Source organism: Lacerta agilis, chromosome 12 (assembly GCF_009819535.1).
Source record: "Lacerta agilis isolate rLacAgi1 chromosome 12, rLacAgi1.pri, whole genome shotgun sequence".
NCBI classification, from domain to species: domain Eukaryota; kingdom Metazoa; phylum Chordata; class Lepidosauria; order Squamata; family Lacertidae; genus Lacerta; species Lacerta agilis.
In genome coordinates, this window is record NC_046323.1 from 4127337 (window position 1) to 4144740 (window position 17404).

Consider the following 17404-nt stretch of genomic DNA (forward strand, 5'->3'; position numbering starts at 1 on the left):
GGGGGCGCAAGTCTACAGCTCCACAGCCTGGGAACCCCAAATGACTGCACCCTGTCACCCAACATGTCTACTTTTTAACAAAATCAGAGTGGGTGATCTTTGCTTCTCAGAGTGCTGTCTGTATCACTTGATTTCACTCAAATCACCCGGACTCAAATGTTCAGCTCAATTATTTATGGAGGCTTTAGTCCAAAAATAGCTTAGATCAGGTATCAGATTCCACAGTTCAGGAGTTCATAGCACAGCTCCAAGGTGCACAGCTAGACACGAATTAACCCACCTTTGAAGAGCAGGGCAGGCACAGCCATTCACATGTTTTGGGTACAGAGCAACGGGACAGGGCAAGTGGGAGAGAGTAGGTTGGGTCTGTATGCGGCATCTACCATGCATCTTGGAGATGGAGGCAAAATCTTTTCAGCCAGCTCAGCTCCCTGTTTAAGATTCCAGAGACTCCATATTATTCCATTCATCTACTCCCTGGTTTTCTGTTCCTCCACACTCAGCCCACTACAGCCAGTCAGCATTCTGTGGACATTAAGCACACTCAGATTTCATTGACAAAACAAAATAATTTTTTTTAAAAAATCCTTCCAGTAGCACCTTAGAGACCAACTAAGTTTGTTCTTGGTATGAGCTTTCGTGTGCATGCACACTTCTTCAGATTTCATTGGGTTATTTGTGGTGTGTCCCCCCCCCCCATCCCAATAGGGGTTTCCCCTAAATATTTACAAACATTAGGGTCTCCCCCTTGCACTCTGAAACTAGACGGCTATCATCTATCTCATGTTTGGATGGTCCTGTTCTGCCCACATAAGTAACAGCTGAACATAAAGAATATATTGATAACTGAGTGACTGCATTCCTCTGCACATCACATCTGTACCAATTGCACTAAATGGGGAAGGTTCAAAATTTCAACGCAACAAAACATCTGTAGTGTGAAAGCTAGGAAAATGCAAGTCTAACCTTAGGGGAAGATCTTTGAATCCTTGCAGCACAGTCATAGCTGCACAATCATTCATAGCACAGTCCAGCCAAAGTTAAGCACATATAAATCCCACTGATGTCAATGAGAAATTTAACATGTTCTTAACTATCTCATAAGAACTTGGTTCAATTGCACTGTTACTGCGCAACAGTGAAGTGAAAGGGGCCTGGAAACAACCTTAGTTATTGCACCTTGTTATTGCACTGACTATATCAATATATAGCTAGTAAAAGGTAAAGGTAAAGGGACTCCTGACCATTAGGTCAAGTTGTGGCTGACTCTGGGGTTGTGGCGCTCATCTCGCGTTACTGGCCAGCATGACAAAGCCGCTTCTGGCAAACCAGAGCAGTGCACAGAAACGCCGTTTACCTTCCCACTGGAGCGGTCCCTATTGATCTACTTGCACTTTGACGTGCTTTTGAACTGCTAGGTGGGCAGAAGCTGGGACCAAGCAATGGGAGCTCACCCCGACGCGGGGATTTGAACCGCCGAACTTCTGATCAGCAAGCCCTCGGCTCTGTGGTTTAACCCACAGCTAGCTCCAAATTAGTATTTTTTATAATTTATTTTTTTTATTCAAGCTAAATGTTACAAAGTGGGAGAACACAGCTGGCAAGCAGGCTATATCCATTATATCAGGAAGTTTAGGACAAATCTGTGTTTTATGCCAACATGCCTCAGTCATTACATTTCACAGTTGCTGTATTTAGAAAAGATTGGAAATCTGAGCCTGGAGGATAAGCCAGCACATAATCAAAACTCATAAGTCTTTCAAAGGCTGTTTGAATAGTACACAAATTATATCTGTCTACCCAGAAATAACTGTGGTATTAAATATAACTGCCTGCCTGCGATTGTGTGATTGGTTAATTTAAAACAGCATTTCAATACAAAATAAGACACTACTCCGTTCTTAATTGCCAAGCTCACTGCTTATGCTGTAGACCAGAACCATTCTTTATCTAGCAGGTCCTTGATCTCTAAAATCCTATAGAAACAGTAGAAACGGAGGGGCAATGACAAAGCAAATCACTTGAATGATCGCTGTCAGAGAATCCTAAGGAAAAGGGGGGCACCCAAGAGCTGCCTGCTAAACTAAAAACATTTGCAGGTATAAAAAGAGGGAATGAATAGATCCTACAGCAGAGTTTATGGGGACTTTGATTTGTGGAGCAAATGAAAGCCAGGAAGTAAAAATTCTCTTTCAGGAATTACACCACTAAACTTTGACTAGCAAGCTAGGAAAGTAGCAAAAGTAAATATATTACCACTATTAAATCCTATGCCTCATCCTTACCTTCTATGTTCCCCACAGTGGCCACAAACACAGAATCTTGAATGCTGGCCAGAATCCCTCCTTTTGCAAACTTACTGAGTCCAAATGTAACCATGGTGGGGGTGGGCAGGTTATCTAATATGAGCAAATTCTTAACACAGAATGGCTACAAAATTCCACTAGGGTCCCTGTCAATAAAAACAGATACATTTATTTATCCCATGAATATAAGTCAGAGTTCGGACTGATGAATCAGTCTATTACTGTTGCATGTCTTCAGTTCCTAGCTTGTTTCACCCCACTGCTGCTGCTGTTGTTGTTCAGTCGTTCAGTTGTGTCCGACTCTTCGTGACCCCATGGGCCAGAGCACGCCAGGCATGCCTATCTTTCACTGCCTCCCGCAGTTTGGCCAAACTGCTGTACTAATCTGTTATTATTCTTTTTTAAGGAAGCAAACTCTACACAAGAATTTCCATTTAAATATGTATTTTAATGACCTCTCAAAATACACATTTTTATACATGTCATAGCACCAGAACTTTCAGAAGTATGAAACTTCCAATCCACACATTAGCCTGGGAGGTTTGTATCAGGCTGGCTCATTTTAGAATTCATGAAGATAAAATTCCTCATGTTAGCTAGGGATGATGGGAGTTGTAGTCCCAAAACATCTGGAGGGCCAAGTTTGCCTATGCCTGGACTTGAGGCAATGCCTCTCTTCCCACTTCAGCCCATCCCCAAGGACTAAAGGGAAAACAACACTGACCTATTTTGTAAGAGTTAAAGTGTACAAAGAAGGTTAAAGCAATCAAAGATTGCTATATAAATGACAAGTATTTTCATCACATAGCAGGTGAGTGAGCAAGAAATGCAGTTTTGGATGAGACTCATTTTGTTTGATTGTCTGTCCTGAAAGCCAGGACCTAGTAAAGGTGTTGGCACTGGTACTAGAGTGAGAACGGGAGCTGAGCTGGGGATTTCTGGAGGTGAGTAAGTGATCTGGACACTAAGGAGCACAGTAAGGAGCTGTTAAAGTAGCAAAAAGGGTCCAGAAGCATCTGAGAAGTGCATATCCTACCAGCTCCTCTCCACTTTCTGGTCATCTGATGGGTCACTCTTCACAGCTGAGTCTTCTCCCTCCTCCAGTACACATGAGTTGACTCCTGCTATAAATCTGGTCTTTCCACCATGTCTGTTGCAACCTTTGCTTTTGAGGTTTGGGTGATGAAGAAGGAGGACTGGGGATCAAGGCAGGGCTTGGGCTGTGGTTGGATGAGTCATTGGGAGGGGTTTCCTGAGCCAAGGCACTTCAGGGAGTTTTGTGGGGTTTTCCAGGTCCCTCAGCTGTACTGCACATAATTCCATGCCTTTTCTTCAGAGGTATCCCTCAAGTCTGAGATGGATGGGATTCTGACAACACGTTGTTGCTGACATTGGGTTTTGGAGGTGGGTAGGTCTAGTTTGGTCGGATTGCACTATTTGTGTTTCATATTAATTAAAAAACAATGAATGGTACAGGCTCTGACTATATTTGAGTTCTTACACTTATTTTAAAAGTCCAGCTTTTAATGTGAATAAAGGGGGGTGGGGGTGGGAATCAAAATAAAAGCCTGTGCAACATTTTGCAAATGCACGAAGATCCGTGAACTGTAAATTTCCATGCCTCGTTCCTGTTCTTAGGGGACGGGTTTGTGCTGGTCTCCATTTGGAAGAAATATGTGGGGAGTGCATGAAAGAATGCATCTAGTCAACCTCCAGTGCCTTTAACACTTAAGTGAAATTATCTAAATATTGAAAACATGTTCTTATTTTTAATGGCATGGAGCTTCACTGCAGGCAGTGGAAAACATTTTTCCTACTCACTAATTATGAAAGATCATAACGATACTTGAAATGTATGTGTGTTGAAGTAATTTGGTTATTTTACAATGCACACGAGGCCCGCATGCATGTTTTACAACAGCCCACTAAGGACCAGCTAAGCACCTGGCTGAGTTTGTCACAAGGAAGAAGAGGAAAGTGCTTGGTGAAACTTTAGGAACACAGAAACAGTCCAAGTTAAGATCTAGGATGAGATGCAATGGCTGATGATGTCAGAGCATCATGTGGAATGAAATGTCAGGGTGGCAGGCAATCGTGATAAAACTAGGATTGCTCTTCTTTTGTTTGTTTATGCACAGGATAGCTGGACTGGACTGCACCATATACACATGGTTGAAAACACACACGATAACAATAAAACTCAACAGGATTACACAATGTCAGTGATTAACACTGCAGACAGCAACACCAGTACAAATGTTTGGGATAAAGGTGCAGGCCTATCAAAAATGTTTACTCCTGAAATAATTGGATTCTTATGAATAAACATTCCCATTGAACATGTCATCTTTGGTGGGCATATTTCTCAGCAGGAAGATCTGTCAAACAAACTCAGCTTCCTTGGTTTTATTAAGATTTAAAACACAATGAAGTAAAAACAGCTCTTCTTTGCTAATTGGCACCCAAGGAAATGTTGATAGTACAATCTAAACCATACAGTTAAAACAAAAACAGGCAGAAACACATGGTTGATGGAGAAAAATAAATGTTACCATTCAAGAGTTGAAGGAATTAGCTTTCTGAGATAAAGTCATGTCTGAATTATAGTAAAGGTGAATTACTGTGTGCGTGTGCGCGTGTGTGCATATGTATACAGAGACACACACACAGGAACACATAAAATTTTATACCGTTTGCAGAAATTAGTAAGAAAACATCCCTTCAGTTCAACAAATTAGTAAGAAAACATCTCTTCAGTTCAACAAATCCCTTCAGTTCAACAAATGTACCCATAATACCATTAATAATGTGGTCTTGCAGGAGTGTCATATTTCTTCATCTAAGGCCTGCCCAATGATGATAAAGAGGACTTGTAGAAGGCCTCTCCTTCTCCCTCTCCAAAATGAACTTGATGTATGCAGTCAAAATAAATTAAAAAATTGTCCAGTAGCACCTTAGAGACCAACTAAGTGTCCCAGCTTCTGCCAACGTAGCAGTTCAAAAGCACGTCAAAGTGCAAGTAGATAAATAGGTACTGCTGCAGCGGTAAGGAAAACAGCGTTTCCGTGCGCTGCTCACCAGAAGCGGCTTAGTCATGCTGGCCACATGACCCAGAAGCTGTACGCCGGCTCCTTCGGCCAGTAAAGTGAGATGAGTGCCGCAACTCCAGAGTTGTCTGCGACTGGACCTAACAGTCAGGGGTCCCTTTACCTTTACCTTAAGTTTGTTCTGGGTATAAGCTTTCGTGTGCATGCACACGAAAGCTTATACCCAGAACAAACTTACCGGTAGTTGGTCTCTAAGGTGCTACTGGACAATTATTATTTTTTATTTTTATTTGGACTGTGTCAGACCAACACAGTTACCTACCTGAATCTAGAACTGATGTATGCACTGCAACTAGTCTCCGTGGTAATTCCTGATATGTACTGTGTGGATCTTCTTGAGAAAACAGCTCTTCCTCACTGGGTTGAATGTGGCAATTGGTGGGAAAAGGCACATCCATGTCACTTGGGCTGCAGTTAATAACATGGCTAGTTGTGCTCAGGTGAGGAGCAAACAGAAGTGTGGTGTGCCTTTAGAGGCCACCGCACCAAAATGTCACCACACATACAACTAACTGCCCACCCAAAAGGGTGCTAATGAGCTTCCACACTTAACATTGACAGCAGGTAGGCTATCTAATGGGGGATTTTTATTCATCAGATTTACTGTGGCAAGAGGAAATATGGAAGGTATTTTGCTGACAACAACATCATGTGGACACTTGTGTGCAGAAAACTTGTGTGTGTGTGACCAGCACTGACTTCACAATAAGCTCTTTTCTGGAAGCACCTGAGAAATTTACCAAGCGTTTCCCATGCCTGTTTGGAAAACTCTAACCTGAGCCCACACACCTTCCAGCACAGAGATGTGTGAACTGTCTCTGCACCTGTCAATGAAAGCCTATAATGTCTACTCCCACTGACTTACTCCTGGGTGAATTGGTATAGGATTGCAACCTAAAGCACACTAATTTTTCCCTTGGGAGAAATGAAGGAACACACACTAGAGACACACACTGGAAGAGAAAACACACCCCAATTGCATTTCTTTTCTAACCCCCCTAGGAGAGACTTGACTTCCTGTGTTGTTTGAGGGACTGCATCCCCACACTGCCATGTGACTAAATGAACAGCAGCAATTTTCTATTGGCATGATCAACACAACAAAGATTTAAAATGTCTGGTAAGCCTTGTTGTGACTCAAGGCAATTTGTAAGTAAGACAAGAAGTAAAATAATAATAATTTCATAAATCTAAGAAATCAGAGTCCACATTCCACTGAAGTCTTGTCGCCTACTAGTCCCATTTGAATTAAATTGAATTTGTGTGAGGAGCGTTCTGGGAATTTCCTTCCCTCGCCCCCAAACCACAGAAAGCAGCAGCCTCATGGAAGCTGGCTCCTATGTGTCCATTTCCTTATTGGGCCAGAAATCCTGTACCAAAATAGCTGCTGCGCATGGTAGAAACATGCAGCGCTAGAGTGAATAGTTCCCAGCCCTCAACGGGAAACCTCACAGAAATGGCTAGTTCCTTAAAGTTGCAATAGTCCTGATCACCTTCTTGGGAGGCTGAGCCCAGCCCTCTCTCCCATACCCAGTGAAAGATATGGTCTATGCTGCTGAAGCTGATGTTTCTGGATATAATGATAAACCATGGGTAGTTAAAAACAGGAAGTGGGTTCTTCCTATCTCCTTTTCACACCTACCATGGTTCAGCATTGCATCTGAACTAGTACCATTTCCAGGGGATTCTGGTATTGACTGCACGTTTTTGTTAAAGAAAAAGATCCTGCTGTGGTCTAAGCTAAAAGATTAAAAAGGTTTGCTCATCTTTTACTCTTTTGTTCTAATTCTCAACTAAAAGAGTCCCTGAAGCAGCTATAAGCAGCTATTAAAAATTTATTTGCAAAAGACAGAAGCCACGCTTAAAATTGCCACCCACAAAAAAAATAGAAAACAGCTAGTTAAAAACAAAAACCTTTCAGCTATTTAGCCTTTGTCTTCCTTTCTCCCCTCTCCTCTCTTTTTGGGATCTATGATCACTAATCACTGTCAGTCACCTTATTACATATTTATTAAAGTTTCTCTCCCTGCCACCCCTCACTCCCAGCTTTGAGAGCCCTGCCAAATGAGTTGACATGCATCATTTCTGTGGAGTTCCTGAAAAGGCACTGAATTCCTTAAAATTGAAATCAGCCCTGTGAATGTAAAAGACATAAGCAGTCAGCGCTGATGACTAAAAAAGACGAATGAAGTAATGGTGAGGCTGTTTGTCTCCAATGTGCCATAAATAGTGAAGCGAAATTAAAATTTCTCAAGCAACATCAGCTATGCACACAAAAAAAGGAATGTGTGATGAGAAGCAGACAGGATCAGAAGTTCAGGCAGAGGTGCTCCCTGCAAATGGAAAGGAATATATCCCCCCCCCCCGAACCCACAAATTCTGTTGTTGTTGTTCCTATTGTGTGAGATCTCCTAGCTGCAGGAAACAATGTCATGTAGTGCAGACTTCCTTAATTTCCTGCAAAATCCCTCAATGGAAGGCAACATTTTTCAAGTAACATTTGTCTCTGTCCATGCATCTAATCATCCTCCATATATCTAGCTCTCTCCCCCCTTTCACTCTGCCCCCCACTGCATTTGCTAACAGCCTGATAAAAGCGGCCTATAGCTAACATTATGTTTTACTGTGTATATCCATTACATTCTACCCAATAAAAGCCTGACCACCATTTCCCAGTCTATTTTCTCTTTCTGGAGTTTAATGTGACTGCTAAAAACAACACGAGCCACTGCCGGCCATCATTGAAATGCAATGTTAATGAATCTTCATGACGAGATGTCTCATGAAATCCTACAAAGTGTATCAATATTATCACCAGCTCTCTCTCTCTCTCTCTCTCTCTCTCTCTCTCTCTCTCTGTGTGTGTGTGTGTGTGTGTGTGTGTGTGTGTGTAGACCAAGAGTGGCCAACATGGTGCCCTGCAGATGTTGGATTTCAAACTGAGCAGCAGCACCAGCCTGGCCAATGGTGGGAGATGGCAGGGGTTGTAGTCCAACAACATCTGGAGAGCAGTGTGTGGCCTACTCCGGTCGGTGATGGTCAGATGCTGTAGATACAAAGATGTAGACAGGTGGGGCAAAATCACTGACAGGTATAAATGCAAATTAATGCAATTAATGTGTGTTGGGGGCTGCTGAACAGTCTTGCCTGGATGTTAGAGTGTCTTGTATTCTGACTAACACCAACAAAAGAGAAGGATGGTAGAAATTATCTCTCTTGCTCCCCCTGAAGAGGTTCAGTTGGATGAAGAGATAATCACAGAAGTTACGTAAGAAATCCCAAGGGAAAAGGGGTGCTACAATTCAGATTCCATTTGAATATCTGAGTTTTACGAGGCCCACTGCTGTGGCTGCTTGGCTGCTCTCATCCTTAATCTCCTAAATCGGGTTCTACCATGAGTAAGAGCACGTGTTGCGATCGGGACCTGGCAAGACACATTCCCTTCCTGTGGGGGTGGGGCCGGTAGCCGGCCTTAGTAGCTAATGGTCAGTTAGGAGTTGCTGGGCAAAAGTTAATGTTGCAACTTGTGATGGACAGCTTAGCGTCCTATTTAAGCCTCCGCACGTAGGGTGTTCCTTTCTCTTGGCTTCGGCTGCTGATCACACGTCCCGCCCCCCCTTTTTTCTTAGGCCTCTGCTTTGACTTTGCTCTGCCTGTCATGGGGTCGTCTGCTTTGCAGGGGCCCAGTAGGAATTTGTCCATCTGGCCGATTGGCTGTGCCTTTTGGTTTTGCCTACTGCAGTAGCAACTTGTCACAACTTGTAAGGTTGGCGGTTAGGCATTGGTTCCTGTGTGGATTGCTGGATTGGGCGCTGCCCATCCAGAATCATGTTGATGCTGGGAATTCCGTTAAAGGAATCCGGCGACTCTTATGCTTTGTCCGATGCCCCCGGTAGGGGTTAGGGCCATAAGCCGAGTCCCCGGGACCATTGAGGAAGAGGGACGCGTTGCTGCCCCCCCGTCCTTAACTCTCCTCAGTCGCATTCTCCCAATCGCTGGTTTTAGGCCAGCCTCTGTCCCGGTGTGACAGTAGTCTGAACCAATGCCTACGCAACCACTCACCGAATTTGTATTTAAATAAAGTTGTGGCCCTAAATTATTTGCCAAAAACCCAAACCAAAAATCTGTCTCCTGTGTCAAGTCAATGGGGGGTGGATTGAGGTCCTCGATACGCAAACCCTTCTGGCGCAGTTCAACAACCTCCTTGTGTCCTCACATTCTGATACAAACAGGCAAATAATGAGCCTAGACAGGAAAAATCCTGCTAAATGTGAGCCTTCCTTCAGCACCACCCTTATCTCAAAATGGCAGCTGGACATGAGATGATGAGCCAGTGAGGCTCTTTTGCTGCCCAGGACATAAACACCTCCTGCACTCTGGAATATCTCTGCAAAAAACTACTCTTTCTGTTCAGTCCCATCACTGGGATTACGAAACACATGCTGAGTAAAAATACTCCCTATTCCTGATCTAGGGGGAACAGTGCCTTTAAGCTATGCTAATGGCAACAGAACAACATAATTCCATGGAGAAAAGGTAGTTCCTTTTCCAGCTGTCTGGAAAATTTGTTACAACCCATTTTCTGGCTCCCCCAAAAGCACCATCTGAAATGAAGCAAGTTTGGAGAGCAAATCAGCTTCCTATGCATAGCATTATGGAGTTTATATCCAGATTTAGCATTGTAGGTTGGCAAAGGAAGCACATGCAAAGTATCAGTCACTTTGGATGTGGCGGCTGCCAGTAAGTTTGTAGACATGGGCTTCATCATATGGCACAGGAATGTGTAAATGGAAAATTCTCTTAATGGGTTGCTGATAACACTAAGTGAACTATTTCTGTACTTTATACCATCAGGACATGGCTATACTAGTGCATTATATTCAGGCATATCCACCCCGAGTTACAAAAGAAAACACTGGTGCTTCTCCAATACAACTGTCTAAAAGAACTATTTAGCGATCTGCTTCAATGAAAGGAGCCATTTACAGAGGCTCCTCTAAAAATGAGAAATTATCAGAGGATAAGATGATTTATTTTAATTTCAATGCATTGTCACGGGTTTTGAGTTTTAATCAAGTTTAAGTTAGCTAAGGTTTGGGTAGTACTGCCGTTTGCCTATGCGAAAACTCACATTTCTGCCTGTTCTTCCTACCTCTGTTGACAGCCATTAGAACATTCCTTTTCATCCCTTCCCTCTCCTTGCAGTTTAACCTTGTCCCTTGAGGAGTATTTTCTTTCCAAAAGATAGATTGTGGGCTGCACACAACATGAAAAGTTTATGTACTTTTTCCTGTTGCCATCTGCAAGGTATTTCTTCCCAATATTTTCTTCTAAAAGAATTGAATTTCAGGTTCTAGTTTGCTTCTTCACAAGTCAAAATGGCAACTTTAAAAATTGTTGATAGAAATGTTCAAATCCCCTTATTTGTTGTCACAGATTAAGTGGCTTATAGTACAATCTGGCACATTTCTACTTGGTAGCAACTCCTACAGAGCTCAAAAGGGCTTACTCCCGAGTAAGTGCACAAAGGATCGCAGCATCAAGCTTACAGTCAATAATCACAGACAAATACAATGGCTTTGACCCTGCAACCAAATCCAGGGACAGCACCCGCACAGCACAAACCCACTTCTCAGCCACTCCCTGCTGACCCTCTTGGAGGGAACTTGCTCTTAATAAACAGGTATGGTCATCATGAAGTAGGTGCTCCCTCTGAAACCCTGGTCCCCAACAGGAGAAGACTTTATTAGTTAAACTCAGCAGCTTGAGTAATGTCTGGAAACACACAGGAAACCAATATATTATAGCAACAAAAAGCAATTATGGTCAATAGTCTGATTGCTGCATTCTGAAATTATTTAAGTTTTTAGTTAATCTTCAAAGGCAGCCCCATGTATCCTACACTGCAGTAATCTAACCTGGATGTTAGCCAATTAAAATCATATTTTTGATTAATTACATTTCCACTGAAGCACAAGCACAGTGCGCTGCCTCCCTCAAATGGATTAAAAGGCAAACATTTGATTTTTAATCTCTCTTGGCAGAACCTCATTTTGATGCTGGCCTTCTCTCTTCCCCCTCTCTCTCTTTCCTTCCTGTATGCCCTCAATATGCTTCACCTGGTCGAGCACATCTTGATTATGAGACTAAAACTATTTGAAGAAAGGAAACATTACTTGTCTCAGAGATCTTTTCTCATTCCAGCTCCACACAGCAGGCTTACTTTTAACTTGAGAAGTGACAGTACCAAAATAAGAAGAAAAAGTCCCACCTTATTTTTGAGGACCCCACCTTTCTTCATATCACTAGGAAAAATACCATCCTTCTGTTGTTCAGCCATATTTTTCCATTTCTTTCAAACACATAAGTTCACAATTTATGTACGGCTCAAGGTAAACCTAAAGCAAACACAGATGTGCACATATACACTGCTTTTTTTCCAGATTAGCCCAACTGACTCCAGGGTAAGCAATTAACTTCAAAGGGACTACTGTGGAAGAAGTGGTTTGAGGATTGCCATTCGTAGATGGTTTAACAGAAACATTCATAAAAACAAAGCACAAACATTTCATCAAACTTACGCTAAGATTTTTTTCCGAGATAGGGGTCCTCATACTTTGTTCAAGGGAGCCTTTTCATAAAGCAAAAGTCAAACGGGAAGGCCCCCTTGCCTTGCCTTTCCCTGGGAATCAGAGAGACTTGGTCACAGGATGAGAGGAATGCCATGCATTATTGGAAGAGTTCTAGAATATGCACTATCTTTGAAGCACAATGCCATTTATTTTGCCCAATAAAGGCCTAGTTTATGTTAGCCAATGTGGTCCATGTTGTTGCACTGTATGCGTCAAGTCAGGACAACTAATGCGCAAAGGAGAAAAAGCTGGAGACTGTACCACAACAATGGAACACATAGCTCTAGCATCATTCAGAGACACTTGGACCCGGTCCTTAGGAAATGATCTAGGCTGGAACACGCACCACCTCAGGCAACAGCTTATGCATGCTTGCCTTCTTGAGAATCTCACAGGGAAAGTAACCGATCTTAATTGATATTGCAGTACATATGCAATTCACTGGTGGTCTTATGACAATCTAATGCCCATTCAGCTAGCAGAAATACTCAGACATACAAGACCCAACCAAGAAATCGGAAGGCAGAAGTGGATGGAGTGGAGGCATTTACCTGACTTCCCAACAGGTGAGCCACTGCTGTTTAGCAGGAGAGTGAGCAATGAGACAGCAGGGAGGTGGGCACGGTTCAAACACACCAGCAGGAGACCAGATTGGCTTCACTGGTGCATTCACACTCTGCTGATCTCACAACCACCATGGTACAGGAGCAACTCACATTTGGGATGTAAAAACAGGGTTCCTTTTAGTGTCACAATTTAATCCAGTGTCTGGTATCATGTGCATGAAGCACTGAGTGAAAAAGAGAAATCAAGTTTGAAAACTGTAGCTCCCTTACAGCAGCCCAAAATAGGGCTGGGTGATATCTGGTTTTCAACACTGCAATATATTGCCAGCTAAACATCATGATATACCTATATATCACAATGTCTGAAATAAGGATGGAGCTTTGTAGAGGCATTGGCTGGCTTCAAAACTTTTCATACATCGTGATTTTGGCATAGCATGAGCACACATACACATTGTGATTCACAATAGATTGCCAGGTCAAAAATTATGAAACCAATATCATCATATGGACTTCTAACCGGTTTGGGATGATATATCAATATACTGCCCAGCCTTAGCTCAGATATAATTCTGCTTCAGGTCAATAGTCTCTGGAGCTGGCTTCTATCAAGAAAACAAAGAATGAAGGAAATATGCCTACCTGGAACAGCTATCTTCCCTACTGTTGGATGATCCATCTCCATGACAAGTCCATTGTGCAGAACCTAAAATAAAAATAAAATAAAATGCAATTATATCACAATAAGCATTGCCCAGTGATACAGAAAGCTGCAACTAAAAGTATGGTTCATGATCAAACCTCGTTAAGGAAGGCCAAGACATGTTTGCTGTATGCATGGAGTACCGGCAGTCCCTGTGTTGTCCAGTATTTCACAGTTGTTGCTGATGGCTTCAATTATTATAACCCACATACTTGAATACAAATGTCATATCTGATAAATAATAGCCAAGGACCTCTGTATGTAGAATCTGCTACATGAACAGGCTCCCTCTAGGTAGGCTATATGATTAATTATATCTAACAAATACAAATCTCATGCAATAGTTTTACTTGTCAAAGAGAAATACCGGAGTTGTGGGGCTTGTCATTTCAGTTTTGTATTGCTGTAATATTTTGAATTACTCTTTATTGCAAAAGAAGAATGAAAAATCCAGCACCATCAATATCCCTGTTACTGCCACTGAAATTTCATCCTTTATTTTATGACAGAGAACAGTTAAACCCAATGGGTTTAACTGGAATGGGAGGGGGGGGAGAGATTGTTTCAGATTGAGGGACTTATGCTGCAAACATACTATACCTTGATTTCAGTAAGGCTTTTGACAAATAAAGTTACAAAATTAGAGCCTTTGTATGTCTTCCCATTCGGTTACACTGGCAAGCAAGCAAATGACTATAACTTTTCCTTTCTTTTATTTTACTTTTTTGACAGAACTGGATAGAATTTGAAGGTACAGAAGCCGCTTCTGAGTGGATGATGCCGCTCAAATTTCAAACAATTAAGTGTAGGGCGTTATTTATTTATTTTCTCCTTCAAGTCTTCCTTTACACTTCGATTATTTAAAAAATGGTAACTGCTATAACTTTCCCCCCTTATTCTTTGAGCAGAATTGAATTAAATTTTCAGCCATAGTTGCCCCTTCTGAGGGGATAAAGTCTGCCAAATAAGGTGTGTGTGTGTGTTTAAAATATGGGAAGAAAGAAAAGGCTTTGCTTTGCTTTTGTTGGGAAATCTTAGAGGTGCCTCTTGGTTAAGTAGGCTGCACAATTCCAAACAAACAAGCACAGGAGTTAACAAATGATGCTGAACAAAGTTTGAGGCTATGTTTTTGTTTTCTGGTCAAATAACAGCAATCCTTCCCAAAATCAGTGTTTCTAAAAGTAAAGGGGGGGAAAGAGCCCTGGGAAAGATATACTCTGGTTGGAATCAAGAGAGCTTGCAGGAGGTGGGGTGATCAATTTCTTCAGACATGCCGTCCTTGTCTTGGACTTAGCGCTTCAGGAAGACTACTTTGGGGCTCTTTTGCAGAACACCTACTTTGCTTCAAACAAGCCTTAAATCTCTCTAAATTAACCTGCTGCAGTTCAGGTTTCATCCAAACACATTGCATATCCTACTGACTTCTGCTAGCTGCAGTCCTTCATGCTGTGTCGAAAATGAATTGAGCAGTGGGGGGGGGGGAGGCTAGCCTTCAGAAATATCTTTGGAGAAGGTGCAAGGAGCTGCAGCTGGGAAGACAAATCAGCGGTTTTCTGTGCTCATGCACAATTATTTTTCATTTGCACATGGGACACACTCTGGATCTCAGCCACAGAGTAAGTAATTCAGTGGACTGATGTGCAGGATGTGTGCTAGCTATACATGCCAAGAGACAAATCTTTTCTCCTAATAAAAAAGGGGGTATATGTGTCAGACCTGTCTTGGAATATTGCTGTAGTTATGTGTGGGTTTATGCTGTGAGGTATGTGTGGGGTTTTTTTTTTAAAGAAACAACAAACTCTCCATGTATACTATACTTCTTTTCTACAATTCAGTCTTGCAAAGATCCAAGAGATGATCTTGGAACCATGCTGTGAATCTCCCCACTTCTTGATTCAGATATGCTACATGAATTTAACATGCATAAATTTTAGTGGCTTGTTAGAAAAATAAACTTTCATCATTAACCGATAGTTTATTATCCTCCCCAAGGCAAAACTGACCAGTCCACCAGTCCAACTTCTGAATGCAAAGGAAACTACTGAGTTTGCGTTTTTTGTTTATTTGCAAGGTCAGTAGATTTCTTAAAGACATTAGCCTGAAACTCTAATTGTTGGCATTAAAACCCTCATTACTGTTTCTTTGCAGAAAGATAAAAATCCCTCCGTAACTACCTTTCCTACCATATAAGGACAATCTAATTGTTTATTCTGTTTTAAAAAAATAATTTGTTTGATCTACATAGAGATATATCTCTATTGATATACTCATAGATACTGTCCCTTTTCTCATTTTTTAATTGTATAAATTCAGGTTGCTTGCCTGCAAAACTAAAGAAAGATGCCTTGTAACTCTATTGTACAGGGAGTTTCAGGAATTAACAATGCATCATCTACATACAATGAACATGAAATAAAATTATCTAACTGAAATTTCATTCCCCATTTAAGATTTCAAACAATTTAAAAATAAATTGAACCTCACTGGATGCCTGATTTCTTTGCAATACTACCAGATAATGAGCCTGCCAAACCAGAACAATAAGTGAAGTATAAGTATTTTTTTAAAATAAAGCAAGATTGGGCTTCATTTGTTACTCCCTCTGCCATCTTTAAGTATATTTTGCTGAGATCCCCCCCTATTTTCTAAGTCATGCACTATTTCCCCTTGATTGCTTCTAGATGAAACTGGCAAGACATTTTCAATTCATCATCATTACTGTTAAGTCTACCAAACTGTATAATGTGTCCCTCTTTGTCCAAATGGGTTGTTGTTTTTTTATTTAAGTCTAGTTTTTTTCTAGCAGTTTCTTCAATAGTGGTAAACATCAAACCACTATTTTCTGGTAGTTTGCCCCATAGTGCCTTGGTAATATTAGGAAATAAGGATTTGTGAGAACAGGATGCTAGACTAGATGGAGCTTTGGTCTGATCTACCAGAGATTCTTCTCACTATGACATAGACACAAGGTGCTACACACCTGAGTTTCCAAAGACAATTCTGTTGCCATCTCAGCTCTGAGGCCTATATATTGCCAAGATGAACCCTGACTGATGGAGAAACAAATTGTCTCCCTGCTTCCCTCTTTTCCTAATACATAGGGTACAAGTAGACTTCTATCTTGTGGATAACTTTCCATATACAGTATCTACTCCCAAATGGCAGCATATTTTGTGTCATTCTTGTGCCTGGACTCCTCCATCTAATCAAGAGATCAGCAATTAAATTAAGGCAAACAATACTTCACTCCATACGACTTACTTTGTGAAATATTTATTTTCATGTGCCTTATCCTTTAAGTGATGCACAAAAGGCAATGCAATATATTTCACCATGCATGTGCTATCAAGTGTTTCCTTTTGGGATAATACATTACTTTGAGCGAAAAAATGACTGGGGAATAACAATGTCACGGGCTAATTTTACTGCTTCTTTTGACGAAGTTAATGACTTTGGGTGGGATTCACCTAGCAATTCCACCAGCGGAAGCCCTGTGCAAGGTCTTCCACTTACACAGTGGGGCTTCCCCCTTTACTTCCTGCACCCCTGAAATTGGATCAGAGGGATGTTGGGAGAACCCCCAGAACAGCACTAGTGGGGACGAGGGGGGGATGTCGTTCCATCTGGCAAACTGAAAATCTTGCAGCGATGGAACCTTTAACATAGCACGACATGGAATTCCTCCCTGTATGTTTAAAAGCTCACTGCATTTTCTCTTAACAATATGGAAGTCCCATAGGCCTATAAACTTTCAGAGTGGAACAATGCATGCTTAATTTAACCTTTGCTGCTCCCTCTGTTCTCTCACTTTTTAATAAACAAAATATTAGAACAAAACCCAATCAAGGTGCTTGCACTCACATTTGTCATGCATTTTATGGCAATAAATGAGCATTGCTTTGAGCAAAGTCAATGTCTTTAGATGTATCTGCTTCATTTGGAATGGTTCATTTCACAGACCATGGGCAGATCATATTTCACAAACCTGTGCTTATACTTTGTGATCTGTGGAACATAATATTATGATAAAGTTCTTTTTAAAAGAATCATTTAACATGCTTGTCTCCACAGAATTCAGAAATAAAAACCT

The 17404-nt window shown here is 41.5% G+C and overlaps 1 protein-coding gene across 5 annotated transcripts in view; it reads right to left on the minus strand.

The window, feature by feature from the left end:
* SUGCT (succinyl-CoA:glutarate-CoA transferase) overlaps window positions 1-17404 on the minus strand; it is a 282845-nt gene that overhangs the window by 22139 nt on the left and 243302 nt on the right. For all 5 annotated transcript variants that reach the window (XM_033165080.1, XM_033165078.1, XM_033165081.1 and 2 more), the window contains one exon: window positions 13254-13317. In XM_033165080.1, the coding sequence (XP_033020971.1) occupies window positions 13254-13317 (64 nt within the window). The remainder of the gene's footprint in view (window positions 1-13253; window positions 13318-17404) is intronic.